The sequence below is a fragment of the Oscarella lobularis genome, chromosome 4 (genome assembly GCF_947507565.1).
Source record: "Oscarella lobularis chromosome 4, ooOscLobu1.1, whole genome shotgun sequence".
NCBI lineage: Eukaryota > Metazoa > Porifera > Homoscleromorpha > Homosclerophorida > Oscarellidae > Oscarella > Oscarella lobularis.
Window position 1 is genome coordinate 3,055,791 of NC_089178.1, and position 27,558 is coordinate 3,083,348.

At 48.4% G+C, this 27,558-nt stretch overlaps 10 protein-coding genes and 1 non-coding gene across 15 annotated transcripts; 5 read left to right on the forward strand and 6 right to left on the reverse strand.

The window, feature by feature from the left end:
* Nucleotides 1-4: 4 nt before the first annotated feature.
* LOC136186647 (high affinity copper uptake protein 1-like) lies at nt 5-679 on the forward strand. The gene is made up of 3 exons (XM_065974083.1): nt 5-144; nt 192-345; nt 399-679. Exons 1-3 carry the CDS (start codon nt 69-71, stop codon nt 589-591), a joined length of 423 nt encoding a protein of 140 aa, XP_065830155.1. The 5' UTR covers nt 5-68; the 3' UTR covers nt 592-679.
* Nucleotides 618-2,890, forward strand: LOC136186648 (protein SLC31A2-like). Its single transcript, XM_065974084.1, has 3 exons — nt 618-729; nt 786-960; nt 1,023-2,890. Exons 1-3 carry the CDS (start codon nt 651-653, stop codon nt 1,252-1,254), a joined length of 486 nt encoding a protein of 161 aa, XP_065830156.1. The 5' UTR covers nt 618-650; the 3' UTR covers nt 1,255-2,890.
* Nucleotides 2,224-4,545, reverse strand: LOC136186645 (anhydro-N-acetylmuramic acid kinase-like). Of its 2 annotated transcripts, none has more exons than XM_065974079.1 (9): nt 3,879-4,545; nt 3,347-3,825; nt 3,188-3,297; nt 3,041-3,133; nt 2,894-2,981; nt 2,716-2,842; nt 2,594-2,669; nt 2,479-2,539; nt 2,224-2,422 (listed from the first exon to the last, which is right to left on the reverse strand). In XM_065974079.1, exons 1-9 carry the CDS (start codon nt 3,971-3,973, stop codon nt 2,355-2,357), a joined length of 1,197 nt encoding a protein of 398 aa, XP_065830151.1. In that variant the 5' UTR covers nt 3,974-4,545; the 3' UTR covers nt 2,224-2,354. The 2 variants fall into 2 exon arrangements, with proteins under 2 accessions (XP_065830151.1, XP_065830152.1); XM_065974080.1 differs by having other exon boundaries at nt 2,232-2,422; nt 3,347-3,829; nt 3,879-3,984.
* On the reverse strand, nt 4,003-4,566 carry LOC136185906 (uncharacterized N-acetyltransferase p20-like). The gene has a single exon (XM_065973118.1). It carries the CDS (start codon nt 4,564-4,566, stop codon nt 4,003-4,005), a length of 564 nt encoding a protein of 187 aa, XP_065829190.1.
* A 43-nt stretch (nt 4,567-4,609) lies between these two features.
* LOC136186643 (far upstream element-binding protein 3-like) lies at nt 4,610-8,712 on the forward strand. The gene is made up of 21 exons (XM_065974076.1): nt 4,610-4,746; nt 4,796-4,832; nt 4,882-4,950; nt 5,006-5,050; nt 5,099-5,186; nt 5,238-5,305; nt 5,489-5,560; nt 5,619-5,679; nt 5,734-5,776; nt 5,828-5,923; nt 5,979-6,077; nt 6,127-6,177; nt 6,233-6,268; nt 6,324-6,527; nt 6,586-6,676; nt 6,736-6,840; nt 6,896-6,957; nt 7,010-7,020; nt 7,080-7,147; nt 7,201-7,440; nt 7,642-8,712. Exons 1-21 carry the CDS (start codon nt 4,636-4,638, stop codon nt 8,145-8,147), a joined length of 2,163 nt encoding a protein of 720 aa, XP_065830148.1. The 5' UTR covers nt 4,610-4,635; the 3' UTR covers nt 8,148-8,712.
* On the forward strand, nt 5,343-5,417 carry LOC136186832 (small nucleolar RNA SNORD24). The gene has a single exon (XR_010669772.1). It is a non-coding gene; the product is annotated as a small nucleolar RNA SNORD24 (small nucleolar RNA).
* A 1,114-nt stretch (nt 8,713-9,826) lies between the features above and the next one.
* On the reverse strand, nt 9,827-14,241 carry LOC136186642 (regulator of G-protein signaling 3-like). The gene is made up of 25 exons (XM_065974075.1): nt 14,101-14,241; nt 13,994-14,044; nt 13,833-13,891; nt 13,682-13,776; nt 13,556-13,627; nt 13,445-13,505; nt 13,296-13,392; nt 13,199-13,248; nt 12,954-13,144; nt 12,633-12,900; nt 12,517-12,549; nt 12,398-12,460; nt 12,270-12,344; nt 12,092-12,211; nt 11,862-12,029; nt 11,720-11,813; nt 11,563-11,666; nt 11,423-11,509; nt 11,244-11,367; nt 11,160-11,188; nt 10,955-11,104; nt 10,614-10,888; nt 10,355-10,524; nt 10,143-10,306; nt 9,827-10,092 (listed from the first exon to the last, which is right to left on the reverse strand). The coding sequence occupies exons 1-25, from the start codon at nt 14,147-14,149 to the stop codon at nt 9,913-9,915; spliced, it is 2,829 nt and encodes a 942-aa protein (XP_065830147.1). The 5' UTR covers nt 14,150-14,241; the 3' UTR covers nt 9,827-9,912.
* On the reverse strand, nt 14,165-17,629 carry LOC136186644 (ATP-binding cassette sub-family F member 1-like). The gene is made up of 21 exons (XM_065974077.1): nt 17,209-17,629; nt 17,055-17,146; nt 16,884-17,006; nt 16,732-16,832; nt 16,589-16,674; nt 16,451-16,527; nt 16,333-16,396; nt 16,205-16,269; nt 16,072-16,154; nt 15,931-16,014; nt 15,786-15,874; nt 15,702-15,737; nt 15,467-15,645; nt 15,308-15,413; nt 15,175-15,249; nt 15,043-15,113; nt 14,876-14,980; nt 14,726-14,822; nt 14,611-14,675; nt 14,484-14,556; nt 14,165-14,421 (listed from the first exon to the last, which is right to left on the reverse strand). The coding sequence occupies exons 1-21, from the start codon at nt 17,492-17,494 to the stop codon at nt 14,261-14,263; spliced, it is 2,118 nt and encodes a 705-aa protein (XP_065830149.1). The 5' UTR covers nt 17,495-17,629; the 3' UTR covers nt 14,165-14,260.
* Nucleotides 17,630-17,918: 289 nt separating this feature from the next.
* On the reverse strand, nt 17,919-19,537 carry LOC136186646 (transcriptional adapter 1-like). Of its 2 annotated transcripts, none has more exons than XM_065974082.1 (10): nt 19,438-19,537; nt 19,347-19,383; nt 19,240-19,294; nt 19,111-19,185; nt 18,893-19,047; nt 18,774-18,831; nt 18,518-18,672; nt 18,347-18,465; nt 18,177-18,288; nt 17,919-18,116 (listed from the first exon to the last, which is right to left on the reverse strand). In XM_065974082.1, the coding sequence occupies exons 1-10, from the start codon at nt 19,494-19,496 to the stop codon at nt 17,967-17,969; spliced, it is 975 nt and encodes a 324-aa protein (XP_065830154.1). In that variant the 5' UTR covers nt 19,497-19,537; the 3' UTR covers nt 17,919-17,966. The 2 variants fall into 2 exon arrangements, with proteins under 2 accessions (XP_065830154.1, XP_065830153.1); XM_065974081.1 differs by having other exon boundaries at nt 18,893-19,050.
* A 22-nt stretch (nt 19,538-19,559) lies between these two features.
* Nucleotides 19,560-27,545, reverse strand: LOC136186651 (serine/threonine kinase-like domain-containing protein STKLD1). 3 transcript variants are annotated; one of them, XM_065974093.1, is made up of 27 exons: nt 26,556-27,545; nt 24,204-26,494; nt 23,275-24,147; nt 23,130-23,216; nt 22,881-22,925; nt 22,712-22,786; nt 22,540-22,644; nt 22,402-22,472; nt 22,294-22,346; nt 22,168-22,227; nt 21,995-22,107; nt 21,864-21,944; nt 21,720-21,793; nt 21,584-21,660; nt 21,503-21,514; nt 21,387-21,428; nt 21,285-21,322; nt 21,175-21,217; nt 21,010-21,126; nt 20,889-20,950; nt 20,755-20,821; nt 20,576-20,704; nt 20,391-20,519; nt 20,256-20,329; nt 20,133-20,190; nt 19,855-20,084; nt 19,560-19,777 (listed from the first exon to the last, which is right to left on the reverse strand). In XM_065974093.1, the coding sequence occupies exons 3-27, from the start codon at nt 23,287-23,289 to the stop codon at nt 19,661-19,663; spliced, it is 1,974 nt and encodes a 657-aa protein (XP_065830165.1). In that variant the 5' UTR covers nt 23,290-24,147; nt 24,204-26,494; nt 26,556-27,545; the 3' UTR covers nt 19,560-19,660. The 3 variants fall into 3 exon arrangements, with proteins under 3 accessions (XP_065830165.1, XP_065830166.1, XP_065830164.1); XM_065974094.1 differs by having other exon boundaries at nt 23,275-24,151; XM_065974092.1 differs by having other exon boundaries at nt 23,275-26,494.
* Nucleotides 24,488-26,766, forward strand: LOC136186655 (bone morphogenetic protein 2-like). Its single transcript, XM_065974097.1, has 2 exons — nt 24,488-25,321; nt 25,538-26,766. Exons 1-2 carry the CDS (start codon nt 24,811-24,813, stop codon nt 26,446-26,448), a joined length of 1,422 nt encoding a protein of 473 aa, XP_065830169.1. The 5' UTR covers nt 24,488-24,810; the 3' UTR covers nt 26,449-26,766.
* Nucleotides 27,546-27,558: the final 13 nt, after the last annotated feature.

Below are 27,558 nucleotides of genomic sequence, written 5' to 3' on the forward strand. Positions count from 1 at the left end.
GGGTATTTTAGCAGGCGCACGCGCTGCGACAGCTTGGAGTCTTCAGCTCCTCGAAAGAACGATCAACGATGATGCACATGGTTTTCTACTTCGGCCAATCGTTCCAGTATCTGTTCAGCGGATGGAACGTGACCACTAAAGGCGGTACGTCAGAACGCGCATCGTTTTTGAGATTCGAATGACGCAATTAGGCCTCGCCGGCACGATGCTGGCCATCTTTACTCTCGCTGCTGCCTACGAGGGACTTAAATCCTTTCGGCAGTGGCTGGTAACTCGAAAGTCGGGTTCCTACGACTTGGAAGGACAGGAAAAAAGTCCGCTGGTTCGAGGCTACCGATCGCCCAAGTGAGTCAGAACGAGCCTTATCGAGGCGATATTGTGCATTTGAATTTACCCAGAATCGGATGGCGTGATCACAGCATTCAGACGCTATTGCACTTGGTGCAGATTACAGTCGCCTACGTTTTGATGTTGGCTTTTATGACGTACAACGGTTGGCTGTGCATCGCTCTTCTTCTTGGCTCGGCATTCGGCTATCTGGTGTTTGCGAAAAGCCGGGAAGAATTTGCCGATCAAAGCGACTGTCATTAGATTGTTTTTTGCTAGCGTGCGCTTCTGCTGCTCATATTTTTTTCGCCGTATTTTTTAGCATGGAACCGAATGCGGTTTTTCATTTCGGTTTTGAGTCGCAGCTTCTCTTTCAGAACTGGAAGGCCGAAACCACCGAAAGTAAGCTATACTCTTGATGCAAGGGCCCCTTTCGAGGAACTTACGATCCTTTGCAGATTTAGTCGGCTCGTGCTTGAGCGTATTCTCCGTGAGCATACTTTACGAGCTCCTAAAATCCTTCCGAAGCTGGCTGGCAGATCGAGGGCGACAAAAACCAATCGCAGACGTCGAAAGAACGAACTACGGCACCCAAACTGAATCAACCAGTCTCCTTCCATCGAAGCCACAACGGTAATATCCCAGAAACGCAATTACAAAGAGGCTTACGATTGTCCCCCACCCTCTCCACGCAGTCGCTCGACTTCGTGGCCCCTACACGCAATTCAGACCTTTTTGCACGTCATCGAAGTCTTAGTCTCCTTCAGTCTCATGCTGGTCGTGATGACATGCAACGCGTGGTTATTTCTATCGATTGTACTCGGTTCGACACTCGGTTATTTCGTTTTCGGTAAACGGCGAGAAGCATCGCGAGCCCAAACCCCAATGAGACCTCTCTACTATCGAACCGACACCTGTCATCCATAAATCCGCGGCAATTTTTTTATATAATAATTTCTGCCATTAACTACTGTTATAGTAAAATTTCATGTTGTTCCATAGTAGAAGGGACGACTTCTGTTTACGGCTTGCGAATTTCGTTTTGTGCACGCATATATTTTTCGAGCCGCTTTTTAACGCGTTCAATACGTTTTGTATTTCTCCCGATAAAGTTTTTGACGGTTGTAACGTGACCACGTGAAGCCGAGGCAATTGGATCGATCTAGAGGTCGCATGTTTTTTGGTGATTGGTTGACGTGCGCTAGTATTGTCGCCGAATTCTTCTTCTAGCACGCGATTGATTCCACCAAGTAGCATTTGGTAATTTGAAACGTCCGAATTCGGTGACCACACGTGACGTGGCGACTGAATTTGACGGGGAGCTCGGGGAGCTGGAGGGGCTTTTGCTCTAGCTTTTAGATTAGTTTTTTGTGGTGACGCGTCGGTAATTTTAGGGAGTTCCTTGTTAGTAGAATCCTCTGCTTTTTGTTGTGGCAAAGGGTGTCTTTTTTTTAAATGAAAAGACACTTTTTTCTTGCGAACGGTAGTCTGACGAGATTTTTTTCTCGTCACTTTTTGCCCAATAATGGGACTGGGCACTTGTATGTGTTGACAAGAAAGTGCCGGCTTTCTGACAGAGCCGCCTCTTTCCTTTCTATCCTCCTCCTCCTCCTTTATCAACTGTCGTCGTCGTCGTATAATTAGTCTAGGCATTGGACGCTCAATCCTGGGTAGAGCAATCTTGATTGTTTGCGTTCGACAGTAAATTGGTTCTTGATATGCCTTGACTTCGAGAGGAGGCTCGGCCGGTGGGGGTTCCTTTTTTCTCGGTTGACGACCGGCACTCAACCGCAACAACGTACCAATATCCTGGGAATAGGACTCGGTGTATAATGACTACAGTTTCGCGCAGTCTCTCCCTACCAAGACAGGTCGTTTGCGCGTACTTTCTTTTTGCATCTACCTAGTGCCAGTCGCGAGTCACACGGGACGAATGGCATTGCGTTTGTCTTTTATACGCATTTTACGGCTAGTTCTATGGCTCTAATAAGGCTGCGCGGCATTTTGTTCTGTCAAGGCGGCTTTTTCTAAGTAGCTGGCGTCAAGACGGGACATATCTTGCCCAAGAGAACGGGCTCAGTTGCTCCTGTCACGTCTGCGGGTGTTAGCTGTTTAGTACCGTGGCGCCGCCGCTTTTGCGACGATACTTGCCTGGTAAGTTTGTTTGGTTTCCTTTCAGAGTCTGATAGGCGAGATAGGCGAAACACATGGCCTGAGATATTGCGTCGGAACCAGGTGATTAATTAATTAATGATTTTGTGAATACTTCTTTAGCGTCGCTGTTGATTCCTTCGTCGTCTGTCGTTCCAACTTTGTATTCGGAAAATTTTGTCGTCAGATGTCTACACTAACGGTTGATTGCTACGCCTTTGCGCGTATATTATTTGCCTGAGTATTTGCGTGTTGTGTACTCCACCGCCGCTGACTAGTAGTCGTCTCAATGTGCCCTCGTTGTTTTCAAGCTTTGGTTTTAAAAAACTGTCGTAGTTAGATCGAACTGCCTCTACGGTGAATTCTAGTAGGCAAAGAGGAGATTTGATTAACAGAGCGTAGTTATTATTTATACCCGTTGCAGTGGCTATAAAATCTTCGTTACTAACGTTGAGTTGCTGGGCTTTTTTATGGAGTTGCATTCTATAATCTTTTCCGTACATCTAGTATAAAACGCTAAACCATTTTTTTTGTAGATGAGATCATGATGATTCGTTTTGACCTCTCGGCCGGTTGACTTTGGTGGACGGCGTTGCAGGAAGGGATCATTGCACATCCAAACTAATAGATCCCTGACTACCTTTCCTTTGGCTGCCTATAGAAAAGAAAGGAAGTGTCCACGGTAAGCGATCGATTAAGCACAACTAACCATCTGCCCGTTCCTGTCGAAGGGTTCATCAAAAAGATCTTGCATCAATCCGTCTATTACCATATTTCCCGGTCCGCAGTCAAAAGCAACGACTTCGGTCTTTGAATCGTCTAAAAAAAAGGTGTCAGCTAACGAGGCAGTGCAAAATACTACTTGTACTCCTTATCAAGGCCGTGACGTTACAAATTCCACCGACGTTTAAAAGCAGCACCACTTCTCCGTCATTCAAATTTCGCCCGAATATTTGCAAGTCAAAGTAGGGTACCAGTGGTGCGCCTTGGCCACCCGCCGCTACGTCAGCAACGCGAAAATCTCCTACGGTCGTCGCACGGCACGTGACAGCAATCACAGACGGATCGCCGATTTGGAGCGTCGCGCGAACTCGACGCCCGTGCACCTCGCGCTCGTCCGGCGCATGATACACAGTTTGTCCGTGCGAGCCGACGACGAATACGTCTTCCATGCGCAGACGAGCGCGCCGCGCAATGTCCAGCGCCGCCTCGGCGAAGAGTTGACCCAGTAAGACATTGTACGTGCACAATTGAGCCACGGAGCCGCGTGCTCCGAGCTCGAGCAGCTCCGCCTGCAGTCCCTTTGGATACGCGTACGTGTGGAAGGCCAAACAATTCATTCGAATCCTAGCTACGAGTTTTTTTGCGCGAATGCCGGGTCCTATATAGGCTCCTCCTACCGGCGGCGTGTACAGTCGGTAATTTCGACCGCGCACGCGTCGATTCCGTCAGCACTTGTGCCCGACATCAAGCCGATAGCGTAAACGTTTTCCATCTTTCTTTCTTAGACCCCGTATAAAAAATTTACTTCGCAAATCGAACGTATACGTCTAGGTCAATTAATTCGTTCGTCGCGTGGTGACGATCGAATTTGCGCAGCGTCGCTTCGAGTTCGAAGCCGCATCGGCGAGCCACGGCCGCACTGCGTTCATTTTCGCTTTCAGCTCGAATTTCGAGTCTTTGCACGTGCAAGACGTCAAATGCCAAGTCGGCGATCCGCTGCACCGCCTCGGTCACGTAACCGCGGCGTGCACACGACGATCGCACCCAGTATCCGACGTCCATGCGCGGCACGCGCCAATCGGGCCGATGCAGGCCCGACGAGCCGACAAAACGCCCCGTTTCCTTGTCGACAAGCAGCATGAACAGCTCGGCTCGTTCGATATAGCGAGCGAGCTTCTCGCGCATCATTCGCTCCCAATGAGAGTCGGGAAATTCTCCGGCCCAGCTAATCCAAGGTCGCAACTCGGGAAGCGATTCGCGCACCGCTTCGCCGAACATTGGACCGTCGCCAGGTCGCGGGCAGCGAATTAGCAGGCGTGAACTCTCGAATTCGGTAGGAACGTCTATTAGAAGCGGGTTCGTCATTAGCGCTAATCACTATATAGCGCTAGATCACGTTTCTTTTCAGATGAAACGCATGCGCGAAGAGGAAGCATGGGAGATCAATCGTACAACGCTGTTCCTCCACCCAGCTCGCGTCCGGAACCGTCCAAAACGGACATATCACGAGACGCGTACGAGGCGGCATTAAAACGAGCGAAGGAGGTGAAGAAACAAGACTTCTTCGGCTCAAAAAATCGCATTTCCCTTCTAGATCGCACGCAATATGGCCGATTCGAGAGACGGCGACGGTACGAGCCGACGCATTCTGTTGCAATTACTTACCTAAGGTGATTTCAGCGCCGCCTCCGTCTCGAAAAAGAGGTTTCGAGGAAAGAGCGAGCGAGGAAGAGATGCCACGTGACAAAGGCAAGTTCCCTCTTCGGGGGTCCTATAGTGGATCGCAACGTTTTCTTCTTTCTAGATGGGGAATCTTCGCCAAAAAAAGAATACTTAGAACTTCACGAAGGTGAAACAGACCGAAAACGAAAAACGTGTCAAAATCGATTCGTTGTAGCACCCGTTCCCCGCCGATTGGGAAAAATTGATCCGGCCAAGGCTATAGCTGAAGCCAGAGCGAAAGCTGCGATGTTCGTGGCTCAAAGGTACCGTCCCACAGCGCACGCTAAGCCCGCGCTAAATTGACATTTTGAAAGTCGAGGACAAGTTGTGACTGGAATTGTTTCGGAGGATTTGAAAATTCCGAATAGCTGCGTCGGACTAAGTGAGTTAATTATTCCTTTTAATTTTTTTGATTGGCATTCCGATGATGGTAAAACTATTTGCTACTCTTGACGGCATGATTGATGATATTAGCCACCAAGATCTCTGAGGGTCCTTTGACTGCATTTGTCGCAACGGGGGGAAATTATGAACAGCAATAATAAAATACTTATTTTGCTTGTAGTTATTGGCCGAGGTGGCGAAGTCATATCGAAACTTCAGGCAGAATCTCTCGCTAATATTCAAGTGGCACCAGGTAAAAAATTATTACCTTTAAAAACATTGTAATATTAGCATCTTTTCCTTTTTTTCAGATGGTCCTATGAGTCAAGCTGAGCGTGATATTAGTATAACTGGAACGCCCGAATCTGTAGAGTAAGTCACCAAAAAATTTTATTAATTAAAAATAGACGTGATTTATGATGCCAGAAAAGCAAAGAGAATGATAGCGGAGATCATTGGGGGACGCTGTGTAATTGAAATTTTTTTCCCCAGCGCACATTTTACAATTTGTACTTTTTAGGGATTTGGTGACGTGTGCGTTGAAGAAATTTGGGTTCCCGGTCCAAAAGTTGGAATGGTGATAGGAAAAGGAGGAGAGACAATAAAAAGATTGCAAGTAAGAAAGAAAGAAAGAAATCCTGGTGGGGATTTCATTGTGCCTCTTCTCTTAGGAGACAGCTGGCTGTCGCATTGTCATTCTTCAGGAATCGAACGCCATTAACAAAGAGGGAAAACCGCTGAGAATGACGGGTCCTCGCGAAGCAGTCGAAGTACATAATTAGAATTATTTTAAAATTGTCTTCTATTGTTTTTTTATAGAAAGCGAAGAACATCGTCGAAGACATTTTACGTCAAGGAGACACGGATACAGTCAGTAAAAAAACGACAACAGCAATTAACGTTCTAATTTTTATACATGAGACAGCCTTCAAGACTTGGTGCTGGCGAAATTCTAATTAACGTGGGCAATATATTTCATTATCGATGATCTTCTTGGGATTGCTATATTGTGGCAGGTTAAAGTTCCACGGGAGCTAGTCGGCTACGTGATTGGAAAACAGGGGGATAACATTCGAAGAATTCAACAGGAATCGGGCTGCAGATGCCACTTCAGTCCAGAGGAAGACGGTCCATTTCGAATGGCCGTTCTGTCGGGATTAGAAGATGGCGTGCGACACGCCGAGCGTATTATTCACGACATGCTCGACGCAGCTAGTCAGGTAGGTAGATAGAAAGGAAAGGAAAGCCAAAGGTTGTTCTATCATGTGTTTCTTCTAGCGAGGAGGCATGGCAGGACCGCTGAAACCCGGCATGAAGCAGGTGAACGTGATCGTTCCAGTCAATAAGACCGGTGTCATTATTGGCCGAGGTACAGTCAGATCAAAATGATAGGAAGATGATTTTGATTATATTTTCTTATTGAATAAGGCGGGGAGACGATTCGTGGAATGCAGCAGCAATCGGGAGCTCACATTGAGTTGAACAAGCAAGAGGATCCCCCCTCAGCTGGGGATAAATATTTCGTTATAAGAGGTGACGGGTTTTTGTGTCCTTGTGGGAATGTTTTAATTAATTCCCGCTCTCTAAGGCACGGATGAACAGATTGCGATTGCGTCGAAGCTTATAAGGGATCGATTAGAGCCGCCACCGGTACTGTACTTTGATTATGCATAATTAATAATTAATATTTTGTTTTTATTAGAGCGCACCTGGGTACGAATATCGATAATGGTAATGGTTCATTAATAAGTGACCGTCTGTTTCTGGCTCAGATATGACACGCAGCAAATATACAACACGTGCTATCAGTATGCTTTGACTGCTGGCCAACCGCCCGAAGGTACAACTAAAATTAGCTGCGATTAAATATTGACACTAATTTATGTGTTCTAGCGGCGCACGCCTACGCGACGTATTATCAGCAATACTACGGTCAAGCCATAGCTGCGGGCATTATTGATCCAAGCCAAATAACGACACCGGGAGCGGAAGGAGCCATGGCAGCGGCAGGAGCCATGGGAGCGGCAGTGACGCCAGCAGGTGGAGCGCAACAACAGGGAGAAGGAGGAGGAGAAGCGGCACCGGCACCGGCACCGGCACCGGCGGCGGCAGCGGCAACTGAAGGTGGTCAAGGTGAGAAAAAAACTAATACAGTTAAAATAGTTTTGACGAGGAAGAGTTACCAATTCACGTGCAAAGTGAGTGGATTTGGTACTTAATCCTCGTCACAACATACACTGTCTTTGTTCACTGGCTTTGTTGGATTCTTGTGTCCAAGCCAGTTACGACGGCATTGACATTGCACAAACCAAAACCCGGTTTTTTTGCTCTTAGGTGATTACTCGGCTCAATGGGCTGAGTACTACCGCCAGATGGGCTATCAAATGCCGGCGGGCAACGAAGGAGCAGAGAGAGCGACTGCAGAACAATCCAAGCAACAGCAACCACAAGCAGCGGAAGGCCAGGACCCGGCGGCAGCGGCGGCGGCGGCGGCGGCAGCTCAACAGTACCAGCAATATCAGCAGCAACAGTATCATCAACAACAGCAACAACAGTATCCGTATCCATACAACGCAGAGGCGGGAGCAGCGCAACAGACGCCAGGCGGTCCTCCGCCGGGCATGATGCCGCCTCCTCCTCCCGGTCCGCCGCCGCCGCCAATGGCGGCGCCTGGAGCTGAAAAGGTCTGTATTCTATTTTTATTAATCTATTTGGGGTGGGGTGGTGTTTTGAAATTTCGGCGTTGGTTGCTTTTGCTCTTTCTGCTTCCCCAGCTAGCGTTAGAATCTATCAAGGCCCCCTTCCCTATGTGCGATTATTGTTTCTCACAGGCAAACTGAATGGTGATTGTATATGCTGATGTCTGTGTTAGAATATTCTATCTTCTCTCCATCGCTCCTTGGAAGAAAGGAGACCGAACCGGACGTATCAGCTGCACTCAGGTTAATGGTTGTTGTTATTGTTTTTTTGCTGTGTTTTAGATATCTCGCTCAGTGCAAGAGCGGAAGTAGTTAGTAAGAATGTGGTAAAATGTATTAGGAGTAGAATGTGTACATGCAACTTCTGCAGCCATTCACTTGTTGAAGCAAAGCGTTTCTTGTACAGCAGCTATACTCGTCTTGCGTGCTACGCAGGTACAGCCGCCCTTTACCGACGCGTGGATGAAGATGAAAGATGACTTTTGGGGGTTTTTAGTTTTTAATTAAGTTAGTAGCAAATTATAGTAGGCGCATATTACGCGCGCGTGAGTGCCAGCCTGGAAGCTCGTCAAGACTGAGCTCTGCTCACGCGCGTGCAACGTTGCAGGTGTTCTAGTGCAAGTTTCGTCGCAGATAGGGCTACAAGTGAAATGTAGGGGAGGTTATGCGCAAATTTTTATTCAATAAATTCCCGTATGTAAAATTTCACTGACGTTTTTTGACGCTTGGGAGGTGGAGAGCTATACTCCTCCCCCTCCTGCTCGTCTCCCCCAGATGGAGGAGACAAGGCTCGCCCACCTCCCCCCAATGGGGGAGGCGAGCCGGCGCTCCTCCATTGTCCTCGACGTCTTCTTAGGCGCTCCTTGTCCTCTTCTCAACTCACTCCCATTGAGGAGAGTGAGCAGGGACCTAACTTCCCCCCAGGTCCAAGGGGTGTGACATGCTCCCATGCCATCCAGGGCGACTTTCACCCAAGTCGCAAGGAGGAGAGCACATTAGACGAGTTAACCTCCAGCTCCCAAGGAGGTGGGATCACCCAATCATCCCGCAGGTTAAGGCCTTCAGTATACCCCTTTAAGGCCCAAAGGGGGTACCCTCGCCACCGGGGCACGGGGGGAGTCATTAACCCAAGACCCGGGAGGACCGCGATTTTGCCCACAGCGTCTTGCCCAAGTGGGGGATGGTAGTTATCACTCGTACCACCAAGAGTAGGGCCGCTCTATCGCCCCGGCAGAGGTGCGGCCTCTTTTCGCTCTCGGCCCAGAGGGATGGCTGCGTCTGCCTCGTCGGATTGGGAGAACGACTACACGACAAAACAATTGACGCGGGGAAAATCAATAATAAATACCTCGAAAATTAAAGCTTCCGTTTCATCAAGGATTTCATCGTCAGGGAAAGAAACAGGTGATTGCGGCTCTTGACTGATTGTTGCGTGCAGGCCCAGGCGAGACTGGCGCTCACCACGTGCCGGATGAGAGGAAAGGGGCCCCTCTTCGCTCTCCTGAGCGTTTTGCGTGGCTCAGATGCAATCGTTTGCAACGTTTGCAACGTATCATCCCACATAAAAAGAGCACGCGAAACCGAAGGCGCCGAAGAGAAGAGAACATCGAGGTCCGGCCCCCTCGATGCCCACAAGCCTGTTTTGCAGAAAAGCAATTATGCTTATCTTTTTAGCCACGGCGGCGGCCTCGACGACGTCTAGTTTTGTTCTTTTCTTCGTCGCTCGCGATTCGGCGCAGTGGCAGGCGCGTGACTGCTATCTGTTGCCCGTATAGCCTTGGTTTTTCTAAATAGGTACTGTAGTTGGGAAAAAATTTCGATTGACTTTTCATGTTGAATAAAACAAAGAGAACAACAAATTCTTTATTTAATGACTCGCTCAGCTAACTAATTGCCAAATATGACGTTAGAATTTGGTACCTGCTGCTTCTTCGGCTGCATGAAATTCTTCCGATTCGAGAAAGCGCTTGTAGCTATCTCTCTCCATTAGATGAAATATCGCTCTCTGTGCTTGATTGAACATCGTATAAGACGGATTATCCAAAAATGGAAGAACGCTTTTCCTTGTTTCGGCGTCAATATTTACCTACGCACCCTATTATTCCAAATATCTAGATGCCACCTACGTCCACCTACTTCCATGGGAGCGTCCAAGGCGATATATTTAGAGAATATTTCCTTGGCCTTGTGCTCGAGTTCGTGCCGCTTTAATTGCTTCATCTCCTCGCAAGCCGTCCAAAACAGAACGTTCTCTTCGCTGAACTCCGATTCGAGGAAACGACGAAACAAATCGAGTCCGTCTGGACGACAATTGAAGAAAAAAAGGTAAAAGACTCTTTGTACTGTACCTTGATTGGCCAGCAGAGCATCAAACGACGTTCTCCACTTCTCAATTGTCTCCGGAGTGACATTCGGCGGCGGCGGCGGCAAACGACTCTCGACCAACGGAGACTCGGCTGCCGAAGCGAACGAGTGACGACGCTTCTGCATTCTCGATTTGAACGGGTGTCGATCGAAACTATAAAGAAAAGGCAGCCAAGTCAAAAAAAAAAAAACAAGACTCCCCCCCCCCCCCCCCCCCCCCCCCCCGGGCCGTCAAGCACGAACAGGCTCAAGTGTCGATAAAGAAGACTCTTTCCCCCCTTTCGATCCCTCGTCGGCGACGACGGTTCGGACGACGGCGCCGACGATGCGACCGAGTGAAGCGATTCGAGCGACGAAACGGAAAGGGGACGCGTCCGATTCCTATGAGCGGTTCGCGTCGCCGGGCCGACGTAGAGTTGAGGTGCCTTCTGTACGAGTCGCAGCTGCTGTTCTCGCTCCCACAGACGAAGATCCTCTTCCGGAGACGTGATCGAGACGACAGGCATGGTGCGAAAGTTCTGACGGAATAAATAGAAAGGCGTTTCCCTACGTCACGGTGTCGCAGCGCCGCCCGAACATTTTACCTTTAGATTCGTTTTCCGGCGTATGTTCGATACGCCTTTGGCTCGTTCGTCGATCAGACGTCGCCACGTTTCCTTTTCCTTTAGACTGGGCGCTTTCATCTGATGGCTCGCTTTCCACGAAGCGGTGGCTAGTTTTTCGTCACCGCTTCTCTATAGAGAGGACAACTAACTAGTGCTCCAGAGTATACGTGTCGCATATATGTACCTCAACGACAGTGATACAAAATTCCGTAGCTAATATTAGTATTTTAGTTCAGAGAACTCCCCCCGATATATGCGTCATTCTCACGTTCCACAGAGTTGAAATCTTGCACCATTGCAGATGTCATGTCGACAGGTGAATCGGTCACGACGTAGAGACCGTCTTCTCGTCGCGTAAATAATAGTATGTCCGTAAAGAGTAGCGCGTGAACCTTGCAATTAAGTAGCGTGGATGCATCGACGAGAAGCGACTAGACTTTTGCTCACCTTTCTCGGCTTTCTCTTTTTTCCTTCGACTTTTACGAGATCTCCCGAATGCAGGAGCGATCGTCCAGGAACGCATAAGTCGATTTTCTACGTACGTAGTCTATGGATCAATTGGGAAAAATGTTTCAGTATATTCACACCTGAACGCCTGGCAAGAAAATCAAATGCTTCTCAATTGTTCTTAGCATCTCGTAGGCATCTCTATCCACTCCGTCAGTAACGGCAATCTTCGACTCGGCAAGAGCTGCTCGAAAACAAAAGAAAGGTGACGTGAATTAATTAATTAATTATACTAACATTCGACGCAAGATAGAAGAGAATGTTGATCGGGATGATATGTCGGTGTATTGGCCATCATCCGTCTCAGCAAACTACGCAACTTTCCCAGGTACTAACAATAAGAAATAGTCAAATCTCCTCAAAGGAAGGAGAATCATACCTCCAATGGTAACATCACAAACTCGTCAATGGTTGGCTGCCCCTCATTCAGTGGCGGCTCTTCCAAGAATTCGACAAAGTCCGGCTGAAGACGCCGAAGAGAAAGCTCGAGCTCCGCTTGAGTTTTTCCCTGCTCATAGATGTCGTACAATTGACCAATTTCACCGATCTATATAAGAAAAACGACGGTGCAAACGTTTCTTTTAGATACGTCGTCTAAAAATCGAGTACCTTCGCTTTATAGATGTCTCCGACGGCGAGAATGTAAAACGGATGCTCGGCTTCTCGTAAGTGAAAAGGTTTGCGTCGACTCTTCAACTGCTTTAGAATGCCCGTCGACAAACGCAAGAGCTAAAAGAAGAAGAAATCCTAATGCGTACACTTGAAGATCATTTTATTTTTTCCTAACTTGATCAATATTTCCAAACATGAGACGATGCTCCTCCTGATCGAGCATGTGTTGACGTAACGGTTTCGAATAGCGCTTTTTAAAATGAAGTTGTGTGCGAGGTAACGGGTATTTCTGCTCTATTGCACCTCTATTCCAAAGTGAAGACTCGCGACGTATCTCTTTTCCCAACGCACCAGTTCCAGAATAGCCTTAGTATAGATCATCTCGCGCTCGTCAAGAAAAAAAAACCGATGCGAAATCTTACCTCCTGACGGTTCTGTTCAAGCGGCGAGATTTCCTACAGAACGACAAAGTCTTTTATTACAGGGGCCATTTTTGGAGCGTAATAGTGTGGAAGTAAAATGTGCCTCTAGCTCTCACATTCCAACTGATGTATCCTCGAAACGGCTTTTGCGGCGTGGCAACCCTGTCGTCTTCCCCGCCACTTTCACCGGTAGTCGAACTCCTCCTCCTCCTTCTCCTCTTCAACGTATCGTATCCTGAACCGACTCCACTCCCACTCAAGTCTTCCGCTTGGGCCGACGACGTCGTCGTCGTCGTCGTACTGGCCGGCGGAGACGGCGGCGGCGACAGTGGTGACGACGACAACGGTCTCTGAATCAATAACCGGATGCTTCCCGGACAACTTCTACGCGCCCGCGTCATATATGACGACAATTCAACTATTAATTAATAGGTAACCGTATCATTGATAGGACGTCCTCTTTCTTCGCTTGAGCGACGCTCTTGTCGTCCACTTGGAGTATTCGATCGCCCCGTAAAATGCCAGCCAATTGGGCTGGCAAATTGTCCTCGACTTTGGTAATGACTACCGGGCAAGATCCGCCTACGGAGAAGCCATATCCACCCACAGGCGATCGACTGAGAAGGATCTAGAGAGAAATTCCCCAAACGGTACACGTGGTACATCGTCTATCTAGTATCACTATTTTTGTCGGCAACCAAGCTGAATCATCAGGAATTGTTGTCGCGGATTCTACGCAAGCTAAAAGTAGCAAGCAAATTAAATAATATAATTCTGACCTTGTTCTGGCTTGCTAGAATTTTCTTCGTTTTCCACGGGTACATTTTGACATCTTCCTTCGCCATCGGGCAACAGATGATACCAGCCCTCGTAACGCTACTCGTAAATCATGTCACGTGAATATTAGAATCCAATCCTTTCTTCTCACTCTCGTTTTACTGTCAAGTATCTCTTTAAAACCGAACGACATGGATCCAATAAGTTCGTTTCTATAAAAAATTCTTTCGATGTGACGTCAAAAAATATTGATTTTTCTGACCGAGACGCCCTGTCTCGTTTCCATAGAGAGACGTAGAGCCGAAAATGTCCGCGCTCTCCTTTGGGCAGTCCGCTATATTAATTATTATGCAGATGATTCGCTCAAAGATCGTCGCAGTTCTCTCACTAGCTAAACTGTTCCTTGAAAACGTAAGCCGTTTTGCCGCTACAGACTTTAGACTTCTGTTTCGTCGACTTGTTTTCGTCGGGAAGAACGTAGAGCTTCGATCGGAAAAGGAGAAACTAAGAGTTCGAAGAAGGCTCTGACCGCAATATACCTTTACGTAGCAGCTCGGCGCCTTCTTTTCGGCTAATTGCAAGGATCGAGCTTCGTTTACTGGACGCACAGAAGGAGAATTAGGTCAGCGTCGCCGTTTTGGGAGCTGCCACGCCTCCCCGGCGTAATCGAGCGAGCGCTCGACGTCGTTTCGACTCTCACCCGTTACGTATAGGTTTTCCTTTCGCTCTTGCACGCATAGGTGCAGTTGACCTAGCGAATGCGTCGCTGTAACGGAGCGGGAGATGGTGAAAACGAGTCCGTCGTACCTTTGGAACGGGACGAGGGCCCCTTTCCGGGACTTCGAAGACGATACATGGACTAGACGAGAGATTGGAGTCGTAGAAAGCGTTCGTAACCGTCAGGACAAGTCGCGTGCGTCGAGACGTCGAGATACGCTGCACCACGCCCCCCACGCATCTAAATGTCTCAGTGTCCCTGCGCTAACTGTTCGCCAAGAGCATCGAGAATCTCTTTTCGATAATCGTCGAAATCGCCGTCGACTTCGTTGATCGACCGATCTTCGACGACCCATAATTGACATTCGGTTTCGCGAATCAGTCGTGAATCGTGACTGACGAGTATGACACCTGGAAATGAGTATTTATTTATTTATTCCATCTGAACCGTCGTCAAACGTCTTATGACTCACCGCCCGTAAACTCGTTCATGGCATCAGCCAGCGCGTCAATCGATTCAATATCAAGATTGTTTGTCGGTTCGTCCTATATAGAAAAAGATCTTGACCAAAAGGAAATTTCTCATCTCTTTCGCCGAACCATGATGAGAACGTCCGGTTTTCGACAAGCCAATTCGGCGAATACCACTCTCGCTTTTTGACCTCCTATACATCCGTCCATCAGAAATTTTCTGACGTAGTATCTGTCAACGCACCAGACAAGTCTCTCATTCTGATTGTGTGAGCGTGACTCTGGAGACCATATCGTCCCAAGAGCTTGCGCGAATTTTGATAGTCCAAGTCAAACGTTCTCTACCAATCCCCCCCAATGTTGTGCCTCCTATCAGAAAAAGAGAAACTCTTACCTGAAGATATTCGACGGGAGATTCGTCCATGGTGAGTTGATCGGCCGAATGTTGATTATAGACGCCGATTCGCAATCGATGATTTTTTCTCATTTCTCCTTCCACCTAAATCAAATAAGGGTCGTCGTCATATTCATTCCCACGCGCGCACTCGACGGGATACACACTGGTTCAAGTTTTCCTGACAACAGATTCAAGAATGTACTCTTTCCCACGCCATTAGGCCCCACGACAGCAACTGAATTTAAATAATTAAAACCGTGCAAATCATGAACGTCTATCGGCTCGTAGACACTTACTTCTGGATGTCATATCTATGCCAAAATTGAGTTTTTCAAACAGCGGATCATTTCCCGGATAGCCAAAAGTCACATCTAAAGTAAAAAATTGATTAATTAATTAATTAATTACACCGTCGTAGCGTGGACCGACCGTAGAGGCCAAGAATAGGCGGATTCAAATTCGGCGGACTGGGAAAAGAAAACTTGACCGTATATTCTCGAGGCCGCTTCAAAAGTTCCGGTTTCTCTTCGCTTTCCTGCAAAAAAACTCCCTCATCTCTTTTCGATTCAATTCGATTATTTATTCCACCTCTTCTTCTCTTCTGCCTCGAGCGCCTTTCTTCGGTCTCGACGCGTCTTTCACCACTTTCGCTTTCGCCTGTTGCGACGACATGCCGCCCGTTTTTAACGAGTTCAACGACTTCTTCTGCTTTTCCCACGCTTTCGTCATTTCCTTCTGCTTCTGCTGATACATCTTCTTGAAGCTGTCTGCACACGGTTCCAAAGTCAAAGCGACGATAGATAACCGATTCTTTCTACCCTACCATAATTTCCTCTGTAGTAGTAGAGTTTCTTATCGTCTAATCAAAGATAAGAATCGTTTTAGTCGGGTTTTTTCTGCAGCTTACCGAGATGAACGACGTCTGTGCAGACGTTATTGAGAAAGTCCTGATTGTGAGACACGACTAACAGGGTCTTTTTCCACGATTGAAGATAGCTGAGAAAGGACAAAATACAAACGAAGATCCACACGTCTCCAAGCCAACTACTCACTTATCCAGCCATATAACGGCATTGAGATCGAGATGATTCGTGGGCTCATCCAAGAGCAGCAAAGTCGGCTCCATAAACAACGCCCTAAAAAGAAACAAAGATCCCATTCACAAATTCTCCCATTCCAATCTTGACGCACACCTGGCAAGGGAAACTCTCATTCGCCAGCCACCTGATAGATGCTTTGTTGGTCTATCTTGCATATCTGCCGTAAAGCCCAGACCCTGTAAACAAGTCATCAAGTACTTTGCCACGTTGCGAGGGCACGCTTTACGGCTAATATTCGTCTGGCTCTCGCCTCGGCAGAATCCGCTCCCATGGCTTCCAATTCATCATAAACCTAATTAACAAACGATAATGTTTTCTTGACGTCAGGAGGCATATTGATTTTTATAATTCTTTCCTCCTGCAATCGATCACTCGCAGCATCGCTTCCCTTATCCAATTCCTCCTCGAGTCTTTTTACCTAAAAAGCATTCCAATCCCAAAAGAGTGCGCATACCGTTTTCGTTCCAATCACCTCGTCTTGCAGCCGAATTTGTTTCAAATTGGCGTTAAGAACCGTCTGGATGGCTGATGTGTCATCTGCTTGAACCTCTGCGCGGGAGGTGGCTCAAGTCAATTCAATTCAATTCAATAATAATAAAAGCGATCTCACCCTGCTCGCAGTAGAGAACGTCTATGTTTGCTGGAATAGACAATTTGCGCTCAGCCATGTGTCGTAATAACGTCGTTTTCCCCATGCTATATACGTACATCTTATCATTATGACAAGATACAGGGTTAATTTCTCTCTCTCACCCATTAGGTCCAACGAGACCATAGCGTCGACCATATGTTACAGCAAGCGTTGCATTGACAAATAATTCTTTACCTCGAGCGCTCAGCGAAAACTTTTCAATCTGAAAAAAAAACGAATCAATTTTTTTTCTTTTAGGATTGGGTACGCTGACCTTGATGTCTCTTGATTGTTCGTAAAGAAGACTATCGGCTGCTCTCGACTGTTGAGCGACTGTGTACTGACCCAAGCCCTTAGACTCCTCTTCCATTTCCATCATCAATTGAGCTCGTTTAGCCTAGAATGAGCGAATCCTTGAAAAAAGACGATAAATCATTATGTATACCTGTTTCTTCTGTTTCTTCAGTTCTTTTCGGGATAGTTGGGGTGGAGCAGAGGCAGTAGCAGCAGCCACAGGAGCAGCAGAAGCAGCTTGGACTGTTTTCAAACAATCAATGAGATCATGAACCACGTGGGTCGCGCGCGGATCGAAAGCGAACCATCGTCGGGTTCTTCGTTTTCTTCCGAAGTCTTGGTGTCTTTCTCTTTACTTGACGATTCGACCGATTCGTCTTCGAGTTTCTCTTCTTCTTCTTCGTCTTCGACTACTCGATCTTCTGTTTCCGATTCGGGATCGTCGCCCGTCAGTTTCATTTGTCCGACTTTGGTCGCAACGTCGTCTCGCTTCGTTTCTTTTCGCTGAGCTGGTTTCTTCTTTCGTCCCATTTGCGCGGAGGAGAAAAGGCGCAGAAAAACACGCAGATTTGCGCAATTTGCCCGCCCCATGTCGAAGCGAAAACCGGAACCGGAGCTGCTTGCGAAGATACGCGAACGCTACGAGGACACGTCGCTAGTGATATTCCGCGAGCGCGAACGCGCACGAAAAAAAAGTCGAAAAAAGAAGTCGAAGTCGAACGACGACGCAGTCGTTCCGTCGACACCTCGCTCGAGTGACGAGACAGCCGCCAATCAAATAGGAGAAGAAGCCAAAATCCGCCAATCAAGCGGAAGCGACGAACCAATCAAAAACGAGACAGTTCAGTCAGCGCTGTGCGCCATTTTATGAGCACAAGACGCCGCCGGCGCCGCCATCGAGGCCCGCGGCTGCGGCGAGGCGGCGAGGGGCGGAGAGACATTCGAGGCGTCGAGACCCCATCTGAACGGGCGCGAGACGCGGCGCGGCGAGAGAGACCGCATTTTACCGCTTACCTAAACTAATTGTTAATATAATACCATAAATACTTTCGAGACGGATAATCTATACGACGGTCGTCTGCTCGTCGCCTTCGATATTTTTCCACAGCGTCGCCCGCGCGACGTCGTCGCGACTGGAGTGCCACAACTTGGCGAGCAACCTTTCCATGTTTCCGGCGTAGACGACGGTCGCCGGCAACAGTCGTTTGTCTATCTGTTATAGTAGTCATTGAAACGAACTCCTCCCCCTCCCTTTCCCTCTTCTAACACGTACCATTAGCGCTGTTCTCAGTTCGCTTAGGCTGACGGGGCTGTCTCGCGTTTGGTCCCACTTTTTGTTTGATGACAAAATGCTGGCAATTTCGTTTTCGACTGATTGCGTTCTTCTGTAATTGCAATTATTATTATTATGCATTTGGCTGTCACGCGTCGAAATGTTCTGACCTTTCGGATAGGGTTGGTCTTGAGTAATTCCAGGTGAACGAATGCTGAAAGCGGCCTTTTTTTAATTGGCACGTCTTTCGGTGACTTATTGCCGAAGAAAGTAGGTTTTTCAGTACGACCTGCATCCAATCACAACTTAGATGATTCCATAAACCAACTTCTTTTACTGGCCTCCACTGCCTGTGATACAAAATGAGCCACTTCATCAGCAATGCCATCTAATCCCATATCGAGAACACATAGAAGCAGGCGACCGTATAATGAAGGAGCATCGGGTAGAAACAGATCTTGGCTACAGAGAGGTATCTGCCTCGCCAAGCGGTAATCTAGACGTTGAAGCATATTAGACAGAAGAAGATGACACTATCTATTTACCCTATGAAAAAAATATATCACTTCATTTCATGTACACTAATAATACTCAATACCTTATGACTACTGACTTCAGTTACAAAACGCATTGGCGAGACAGGAACAAAGAGCGACTAAAAAAAAAGAAAAGAAAAAAGTACAGTTCGATACGAAGAAAGTCTAGTCTTGTCTTACTTCAATTTGTGTAGCACTTGATGCCAGCGCGAGACGTTTTCTTGGCCTTCTTTCGGCTGATACCGGCGTCTTAGGCGACGTAATGGGAGAACTTCGGTCCCAATCTTCGGGAGAGCTCGACATTTGAGATCCTGACGTCATTGCCACTGCTGTTGCTACTAGATATATACAATCCAAATTCAAATTCAAATTCAAATTCTTTCTCTAAATCGGCAGACCTCGCGAGCTTTGACCGGTTTGATGTTTTTGACATTTAGCCAAAAGAGCCAGGATAAAATCGTTGTGTAATCGAACTGAGAGTTCGCTGTTTTATTTACGCCCACAGTATAAATACAGGAACAACTCACCGTTCGAATCTCCCAGCAAGAGCCGAGCCTTTTCGTCGAATTCGCTTTTCGTGATCTACGGGGGTGCACCTTTCGTGTCACGGATCTGTCTTTCTTGCTCGGCTGACCTTTTGCCTGTACCATTGTTTGAGCGTGCTCCAGTAGCTAGACCGATCACTGCTATGTGCGCTACGTCAACGAGAGAGCTATTCAACGTACGCCTGGACGTCTGCCCCGAGAGAGTCGACCAGTTTCTGCTTGGACGCGGCGATATCCATGTTTGCGACAGTAGGGGAAATTGTCGATCATGCGCACGAGTGCGCGGGTATTGCCGGGTAAAATATTTTTTCGCAGTAAACCCCACACAATTTATTGCTATCTAAAATCTACAACTCCGAACGGCCTTAGTCTTCTACGCAGGAGTTTTCTCGTTCTATCTAAGCTAAACCTTTCTCGCACTCCTAGGTCGAGACCTGGCAGACGTAGGACGACCAGCGCCAGACTCACTTTTATTTCCGGCCAACGCCTGCAGCGCACTATTCACAAACGGTGCAATTTCCTAAAGAGACATTACTTCATTTGCTGCGCTTTAAATAGAAAAGGGAATCACGATCATCGCCCCCAAGCACTAGGCACCTTGTTGGATGCATATTTCACTTTAATTTCGCCCAGAATATTGGCAATCTTGTGAGCAGCCAACTCCTCTCGAACGCCCGCCTCTTCCGACTCAGCCATGGCACTTAAAAGCGTGCATATGGTCTCGACCACGTCCGCGCTTTCGACATGTTCTTTGTACGACTTCGCAATTGTAGCGAGACCAGGCGTGCCTTCGTCATCTGGCTCAATTAACTGCAGGGAAAACATATCTAAAAGAATACATAACAATAATTCTAACACTATTACTATCGAATTACCGTCGGCTTCGGCGAGACTGGCAAGCGTCATGCACGCGTTCTTCACCACTTTCTGTTCCTGATGTGTAGAAAGAAACATTTACATTGTGTAATTGAAAACGAAAAGTCTTTTGGAAAAGATACCTTAATGTGTCGTTTAGTGGCTTTTACCAGCATCCCTACAGCGCCTATATCTTCAAACACCTCGAGATTGGTCTCTTTACGTAGGCAAAGTGACGTGAGACAAAAGAAGAAGATTGGATCTGTCTTTGACCCCACCTTCCATTGAAAGAGACCAGAGCGCCGAGCAGGCATTTCCCACCAAGTCCACGTGATTGCTATGCGTCTCGAGTGCCGAGCAAATGTCCTGCAGGCCCTTCTCTTCGCTCACGATCTTTGCATTCTCCTCTACGCGCATTTGAAGTCAAAATTGGGAGACCCCCCCATCTTCCCCGCCCGCGCACCGTTCACAGCCAAGCTCCAAAGAGCGCCACAGCAATTCGTCGCAATGTCCGAATTGTTTGGAAAGGCGCGCAAAGCGGAGAGCACGTCCTGAACGCCCCCCAACTGCCCAATAACGCCAGCTGCCGCCTCTACACGCAACAGGTCGCAAACAAGGTGGGGAGAAATGGGAACAAAGAACCGTCAGCGGATAAGCCCATTAATAGAGAGGAAGCGGCTGTTTGCAGAGGAATGGAACCACCGTGAGCCTTGTCATACCACCGACAATCAATACAACAAAGCCAATTGCATTTGCTCATTCCGCGCTATATTTACCTTCATTGATAAATTGATTGCGCGAATTACGTCCTTGGAGTAGAGATAGTCGTTTTCTGTTGCTACAAGAGAGCGTTGCGATGGAGGCGCGAGGGTTGCTAGGCGCGTCTGGGGGGGAAACCTGTTCCGAGCAGGTTGGAAAATAGAGTGCAGCAGTGCGTTTGAATGTCCTCGACGGACACGTGCCGCTTCATGGTGTTGAGAACGATTTTCTTCGCTGCCTCGTCGAGATGCTGGTCTATATATAGATATAATAATACTATTCTCTCGCTCTTTCGCGTTCTACCTTGATCCTTGGTGACGTCGACGAGATATTTCAGGGCTTCGGCCTTGCATAGAACGCGCGGTTATCGTTCATCGTCCCACCCCCTACTTCCCGCCCCCCCTCTCACTCACTTGACTTTCCCCCGGGGTAGATTCGTCGTTCATGAAGTCTAAAAAATCCCGTCAAAGTCACTTATCACTTATATTACATTACGGCGCGAGACAAACTCTTACCGAGAACGCCTTTAATGCCTTTGTCTGTCGGAACCGGTTTGGCTATAAGAAGCGAGACGGGCAAAATAAGATGAATTATTCAAATGAAGACGAGAAATCCGGCCGCTCTCTCTCACCTAGATTCTTTGCTAAGGACGTAAGAGCATCCCATTAGAATTATGCAAAGGGAGAAATCAATTAATTAGACGAGGTCTTACGCTGCTTTTCGCTGGAGCATAAGGCAGACTTGTTCAAAGCCAAACACTCTTTGACGTAGGGCAACTGAATGAGATCCCTAATGGCTCTCTCTCTCATTGCGAATCAATGCTATGACGTCGTTTCGCACGTGCTTACAGTATTGTTGGCCTCTGCTGAAATTGCCTTCGCAGCATTGTTCTGATTAGTTGACACAGATCAGCAGTGTAGTGCTGACGTCAGAAGGAAAGGCAATTAGGCTCTTAGAAGGCAATTTGCATGATGATGATGTCTCATTCCTACTTGTCCCACTGTTTCCAGGACGTCTTCCAGTGTCTGCGGCGATTGCTTGATTTGAAACAGAACGCCGGCAATCTGAGCCGCCTAGAAAGAGAAAAAGACGTGCATGTGGAAAGACTATGACGAAGACGTACGTCTTGAAAGCCACACGTTGTCATTTCGAGTGCAATGCAGCCAAGAGACCAGACGTCGCTGCGCTCGTCGTACGGCCGTTCCAACACTTCGGGAGCCATCCAATTCATGGATCCTAAAAAAATAAAAAATAAAAGAAACGTAGATATATGACGTCATATTTTTTATTACTCACCGACTGTGGTCCTTGCTTTCGTTCTTGCATCGCCCAATGCAGTAGCAACACCAAAATCGCCTTTTTAATTAATTAATTAATTACAAAAATATATATTGGCTAATCATTATGCAATCAAATTCTCACCAATCGAAACGTTGAGATCTTCGGTCATGAAAATGTTGCTCGGTTTCAAATCTCTGGTGACGTCATATTTGAATTAATTGAATGTCGCGTGTTATTACTGCAGCTGACCTGTGAATCATTTTCTTGTTGTGCACAAAGGCCAACGCTTCGAACATTTGTCCCATCCACTTCTTGAGAATCTAAACGTGCGTCGTGCGTCACGTGCACGTGCATTCTATAAATTAGCTAATTCTCTTGACAACTCACAACTTCCTCGATGAACTCGTTCTTGCCGCGGCGCTGCTTCAAAACGCGATCCAAGTCGCCCATCTTGTAGTACTCCATTACGATGCACACGTACATGGCCGCCTCCTAAAATGAAAACGTGGCCACGTGCATGTGCACGTGTACGAAAAAAAAGCCGGCTGTTTTGACTGACCTCTTTGTCCCACGTGACGAAGAACTCCTGATAGCCGCATATGTACGGATGCTTCAGCTCCTTCAGAGCCATCGCCTATTGAAAGGATTCCGAGCGCGCGCGCGCGAGTGCGACGAGAGAGCCCGCCCCGTCCATCGCCAAGGGCAACAGATGCAAAACGAATTCCTACCTCTTTGAACGCTTTATTCGCCTCCGCTTCGTCGTTGCATTCGACCTAACGAAATACGCTGGCGCCGAAAATAGATTGACACGTGTCACGCGAATCTTCGACAAGCGGACGCGAAAGGGGGAAGGGCAAACGAGCCACTGTGTAGCAACGGAGACGAAAACAGACGCGAAATCGATCGGTCCTCGTCGCGCGGAGAGCGTGCAAAACGCGAAAAAATGACGCCACAGTTCTTTTGCCTTCGCTATTGACCTTTTTGAGGACGTATTTCTCTTTGTCGGGTCGGTGTTCGACGAGAAAAACCGATCCCTGCGCGCCTTTTCCGAGGCGCTGGATCATCTGTGTAGATATCGTTAATCATTTTCAATTCTGCGTCGGTTGGTATTCGCTTTGGGACCCTGTAGTTTTCCATTTTTTCCTTCGGGGCCGGGGCTTGCGCGTTCGTTGGAGGAGTGCGTCGTCGAGGTGCCCGGATATTTTGTCAGCGCGCGAAATTGTTTTCTGCGTGTACACGTATTTATTTTGATTGGGGTCGTCATGGCGCGTGACCTTCTTTGCTTATCTAATGAAATATTAAACTAACTGGCTTGTTCCGCCTTTCCTAATGGTTTCTTGTCGACATCACTGAGAGAGCTGCAATATTACGACAGTCCGCGGAAGAAATTTCCGCATGCGGTGATAGGGATCGTTCAGTTAGTTGACGCATATGGGGAGCACTTTGCTCCTGCTGTGCAGCAAGACTTCCTTTTCCTGTCGCAGGTGTGTAACAGTCTGGAGCCATACGAGTGCGACCCCTCGGCCACAATGTTGCACAATGCGACAGTTCGCCTTATTTTGGGGAAAAGGACGAGTAGGCAGACAGTCTGGCGGCCCGAGGGTAAGGATGCAATAGTCTAAAGATCAAACAACTGTCTGGTGTGGCGCCGCGGCCAAGACGCGCGTAAAAAGTTGAGACCTGTACGCGCGCGCACGTGTACGTGCGTGTGGCCTGAGCAATCGCCAGGCGCGAGACAAAAGTAAAGAAAAAAATTGTTGACTTCGTAGAGTGCATTGCTCTTTAAAGAGAAGAAGAATAGGGACGTCTTCTATTCTCGTATACTCCTCCCTCGTGTTTAGGTGGAGACGACACGCCTGTGGGGTACGGATTCCTCCGCCGGGAGCAATTCTTTACTTACCTCGGGTGCACTTACGGGGGGCCGCCTCTCTCGACAGGATGCACGACTGACCCACCCCAACAATATCCTCCTTCTCGCTCACACGTTCTTCCTCTCTTTCTTTCCATAAATAGATTAGATAATTAAGTAGAAACGATTGTGTCGTGTTTACATCTGAGTCATATTGGCGGGGGCGAGTAGACCTCTAACGACAACCGGCTGAACTTACATTCCCTTTCGGAGCCCTTTCGAGACGCCTGCGCATTGACCTAAACGGCTCTAATCGTTCATTTTTCCTATCGTACGAAGACTTTGCGGTCTGGGCGGGCGCTCCTTCCCGGGCTGCACACCGACGCCCTGAAGGCGCTATGCATTTTTGCTACGCCCCCAGAGCGTAAGTGCGGTTTTTCGTTCGTAGAGCGGTATCAACCTCCCCCGAACAAGTTCAAACGCATGCGGTGTGGTCGTCTCGACGACGCATTCTTTCTCCACCCTCCTGGGCCCCCGCTTTTAGTCTGATTGAATTGAGCCAATCTGCACTAAGAGCCTGACCGAGTTGTCTCTAATCGTAGAGACAAGATTACGCTTTCGTCGTTTACGGTCAGACAAGGGAAACGCGCAGAACGCGGCCTTCTGGAACCAGCTCGGCAAGGGGCCCTCTCATCGAGAAGCGCAATAACGTACGCATCGATTCTCGAGGTCATAAAAACGACGATCATCGTCGTCGCTCGCGGCGCGGATGCGATCAATTCCGGATCTGAAGCACGCGCATATTTGCAATGCAGCGCCCCTTAGAGAGACACTTTTCGGGGCGGGGAGATAACATCTTCCATTCGGGCCACGCCTCCTCCAAAGTACTTATGAGCTGCCACCTTGCGCCGTCAATTCACACACCTCGACAGCCCGTCATCGAGAGAGCATCGCTAAAAAATCTCTCCGCGTCTCAAGCGTGCTTCCAGACGACATCCAACCGGTCTCCTGCGATCATCATGCCCAAAGTTTATTCCATTCGCGTTTCGACTCGACGCGTCGAGCTCCTCATCCTCGCCGTCGTCGCCCTCCACCTCTTCTTCGTACCTACGACTTATTCGGCCGCCATCAACGCCGCTACCGCCGCCGCCCCCTCTGCCGATGCGACCGCCGATTCTTCGTCGCACCGGCAAAGAAAGCTGCCGTCGTTTCTCCAAAGACTCTACAATGAAATCGCCGACGAACACGGCCTCATCCGAACGAATAGCGGAAATCGATTGGCACTCGAAGCGGACGCAATTGCGTCTTACGAGAACAAAGGTGAGGGTTCTCCTCCTCTTTTTTTTCCCTCTCCCCCGCCGCCGTCGCAGTCATGTGTTCGCGTTTACGTAAACTCGTCCTTCCTCTCTGCCCCTACGCGCCGCGGGCTCTTTTCGCACGTGCCTTCGATTAGAGAGTGGGGTGGGTGGGCGTTTCGCCGTCTTCGCGTCTCTCGACGTCGACAACAATCTCGAATTCTCAATTCCTTTTTCACAGTCGCTTTTCAACCGGTTGCGAACGACGCCCGCGTCGTGACGATTCCGATGGAGTTCGGCATCGATCGTTCAGATCGCCACTCGACGATCCTCGCCGCCGATTTAAAACTATTCGTGCGCACGTCGCGCGCCGGTCTCCCGCCGAGCGAAGCGTCGTCGCCCCTCGTTCGCATCAACATCAGTCAGTGGAGGCACGGCGACAACGCGCTAATGACATCACGAGTGACACCTGCCAGCAGGAGCGGCTGGATGAGTTTCAACTTGACGAGCGCGATTAGATGGCATCGAGATCACGCTCGAACCGATACCGTCAAGATAATTGCGACGATCGAGAAAGCGAACGACGACGACACGTCGTTTAACGTCGCCGTTCGACGAACGATCGAACGTCACGCGCACGACGCCTTTTTTCTCGTTTACACGAAAAAAGGCAGCGTCGACGCGTTATCGCCTCTCCTGCTCAATCATCGACAAAAACGACGATCGAGCGACGGCAACGTCTCGTCCGAACCGTCGTCATTGCCCAAATTTCTCAACTTTTCGCGAAAAGAACGATCGACGGCGAGCGGATATAGCGAACAACCTCGCGTGCCGACGCGCCGATGCAGATTGAAAAAATTCGTCATATCGTTTGCCGACGTCGGTTTCAAACACATCATGGGCCCGCCGTCGTTTATGCTCAATGAGTGCTCGGGCACGTGTCCGCCCGTGCCGACGCGTCGGGTATACAATCCGGCGATGCACACGTTGCTTCTCGCCGAGTATCGCAAAAGGCGAAGCGGTTCGCGGACCTTTCAGCCGTGCTGCGTGCCCATTGAGCTGCGAGCGATTGAAGTCATGTTTCGGAAGAACTCGGAGTATCGATTCGAGAAGTGGCCCGATGTGACGGCGACTTCGTGCGGATGCCGTTGATCGCGACTGAGTCGGCGCAGCGCGATAATTGCGTCTGTGCTCTTCTCTAAAGAAAAGACAAAAACGAAACAAGATGTCTTGGCCAGAATTGGCTGGGTAAACTTTACCTCGCTAGACTGGATTTATAGCATTTTGGTTACTATTGAGTGGTCTCTCATGAGAGACAGGTACATAGAGAGAATAGTTTAGTTGCTGATCAAATCAGCACTGTTCAATTTAGCAGTGCCACCGATATGACAACATTTAGCTAACGAACAATGTTTGAGTCAGAGTTGTGCAGAGTTATATTATTATTATTGCTATTATTATTTTCATGCAGATACCCCCCTATCTCACGCAAAGCTTTTTTCTTATGTCGAAACGTAGACGTAGATCTTGTAGTTGACGTTCGTAATGGTTGTGGCGACGATGGGCAATAAAGAAGCAATGCGAGCCGTAACTAAGCGTGTGTCAAACGCCCTTACGTAAAACCAATAGAAACGGTATGCATTTTTACGCTAGTAAAACCGAACTGTGAACGGAGGCCCCCTCGTTCGTCCCGCAGGGCTCGCACTTCCCGATCCCCCGCTGACTGCATGGGTCGTTCCCACTAACTGCGCCAATTGTGTCCGGTTCAACCGACCACACGGGCGTAAAAATGTTTACGTCACCCACAACGCTTGCCACCGAGTATCAACTGCATGACTGCATGGTGGGTCTGACTCATCGCTATGAGTTGGGGAGTCTGGCACGGGTTCAGAGGTTTCGGCTAAGTGCTGTTGATGTAGAGCCATTAGTTAGCCTAACTGCATTCTAAACCGCTCCTAGTTTAGAAGCCCCCCCGTTTCCCCTCCGAGCTAAATGCCCCAAGGTGGAGATGAGAGCAAATTAGTCGCAGCGGGAAGGGTCCCGTCACGCTAACCTGTTTCAATTTTCCCGCAAACGAGCATACAGGAAGGCCCCCACGGAGAGCGCGTGTGCGCAAAAGAGTCGTTAGAGTTGATGCGGAATTTACGAGGTTAAGCCAACGCAAATCAACGAGAAGAAGGAATCACAAGAAGGGGGCCACGTAAACGCGCGTCATTTCTAAAATGACCGAACGAGACGGTACTTATACCTGCCACAATTTGA

Excerpts from the sequence above, each read along its gene's own strand:
- LOC136186647 (XM_065974083.1), top strand. The coding sequence starts at position 69 with ATGATGCACATGGTTTTCTACTTCGGCCAATCGTTCCAGTATCTGTTC. Across the intron at positions 145-191 it reads GAACGTGACCACTAAAGGCG|GCCTCGCCGGCACGATGCTG; the intron begins GTACGTCAGAAC and ends TGACGCAATTAG. Across the intron at positions 346-398 it reads CGAGGCTACCGATCGCCCAA|AATCGGATGGCGTGATCACA; the intron begins GTGAGTCAGAAC and ends GAATTTACCCAG.
- LOC136186648 (XM_065974084.1), top strand. The coding sequence starts at position 651 with ATGGAACCGAATGCGGTTTTTCATTTCGGTTTTGAGTCGCAGCTTCTC. Across the intron at positions 730-785 it reads GAAGGCCGAAACCACCGAAA|ATTTAGTCGGCTCGTGCTTG; the intron begins GTAAGCTATACT and ends GATCCTTTGCAG. Across the intron at positions 961-1,022 it reads CTTCCATCGAAGCCACAACG|TCGCTCGACTTCGTGGCCCC; the intron begins GTAATATCCCAG and ends CTCTCCACGCAG.
- LOC136186645 (XM_065974079.1), bottom strand. The coding sequence starts at position 3,973 with ATGGAAAACGTTTACGCTATCGGCTTGATGTCGGGCACAAGTGCTGAC. Across the intron at positions 3,298-3,346 it reads CGTCACGGCCTTGATAAGGA|ACGATTCAAAGACCGAAGTC; the intron begins GTACAAGTAGTA and ends CCTTTTTTTTAG. Across the intron at positions 2,843-2,893 it reads TTTTATAGCCACTGCAACGG|AATTCACCGTAGAGGCAGTT; the intron begins GTATAAATAATA and ends TTTGCCTACTAG.
- LOC136185906 (XM_065973118.1), bottom strand. The coding sequence starts at position 4,566 with ATGACGAACCCGCTTCTAATAGACGTTCCTACCGAATTCGAGAGTTCA.
- LOC136186643 (XM_065974076.1), top strand. The coding sequence starts at position 4,636 with ATGGGAGATCAATCGTACAACGCTGTTCCTCCACCCAGCTCGCGTCCG. Across the intron at positions 5,051-5,098 it reads ATACTTAGAACTTCACGAAG|CACCCGTTCCCCGCCGATTG; the intron begins GTGAAACAGACC and ends GATTCGTTGTAG. Across the intron at positions 6,841-6,895 it reads TAAATATTTCGTTATAAGAG|GCACGGATGAACAGATTGCG; the intron begins GTGACGGGTTTT and ends CCGCTCTCTAAG.
- LOC136186642 (XM_065974075.1), bottom strand. The coding sequence starts at position 14,149 with ATGTATCGTCTTCGAAGTCCCGGAAAGGGGCCCTCGTCCCGTTCCAAA. Across the intron at positions 13,777-13,832 it reads CGCCGAGCTGCTACGTAAAG|CTCTACGTTCTTCCCGACGA; the intron begins GTATATTGCGGT and ends TTCCGATCGAAG. Across the intron at positions 11,368-11,422 it reads AAAAGAGAAAGCCGAGAAAG|GTTCACGCGCTACTCTTTAC; the intron begins GTGAGCAAAAGT and ends CTTAATTGCAAG.
- LOC136186644 (XM_065974077.1), bottom strand. The coding sequence starts at position 17,494 with ATGGGGCGGGCAAATTGCGCAAATCTGCGTGTTTTTCTGCGCCTTTTC. Across the intron at positions 15,875-15,930 it reads GCCGTTATATGGCTGGATAA|CTATCTTCAATCGTGGAAAA; the intron begins GTGAGTAGTTGG and ends GTCCTTTCTCAG. Across the intron at positions 14,981-15,042 it reads TGTCAGGAAAACTTGAACCA|GTGGAAGGAGAAATGAGAAA; the intron begins GTGTGTATCCCG and ends TATTTGATTTAG.
- LOC136186646 (XM_065974081.1), bottom strand. The coding sequence starts at position 19,496 with ATGGATATCGCCGCGTCCAAGCAGAAACTGGTCGACTCTCTCGGGGCA. Across the intron at positions 19,051-19,110 it reads AACCGGTCAAAGCTCGCGAG|TAGCAACAGCAGTGGCAATG; the intron begins GTCTGCCGATTT and ends GTATATATCTAG. Across the intron at positions 18,289-18,346 it reads AGACCAACCCTATCCGAAAG|AAGAACGCAATCAGTCGAAA; the intron begins GTCAGAACATTT and ends TTGCAATTACAG.
- LOC136186651 (XM_065974093.1), bottom strand. Across the intron at positions 21,127-21,174 it reads CGACGTCACCAAGGATCAAG|ACCAGCATCTCGACGAGGCA; the intron begins GTAGAACGCGAA and ends ATCTATATATAG. Across the intron at positions 19,778-19,854 it reads TGAAATATGCATCCAACAAG|GAAATTGCACCGTTTGTGAA; the intron begins GTGCCTAGTGCT and ends ATGTCTCTTTAG.
- LOC136186655 (XM_065974097.1), top strand. The coding sequence starts at position 24,811 with ATGCAGCGCCCCTTAGAGAGACACTTTTCGGGGCGGGGAGATAACATC. Across the intron at positions 25,322-25,537 it reads TGCGTCTTACGAGAACAAAG|TCGCTTTTCAACCGGTTGCG; the intron begins GTGAGGGTTCTC and ends CCTTTTTCACAG.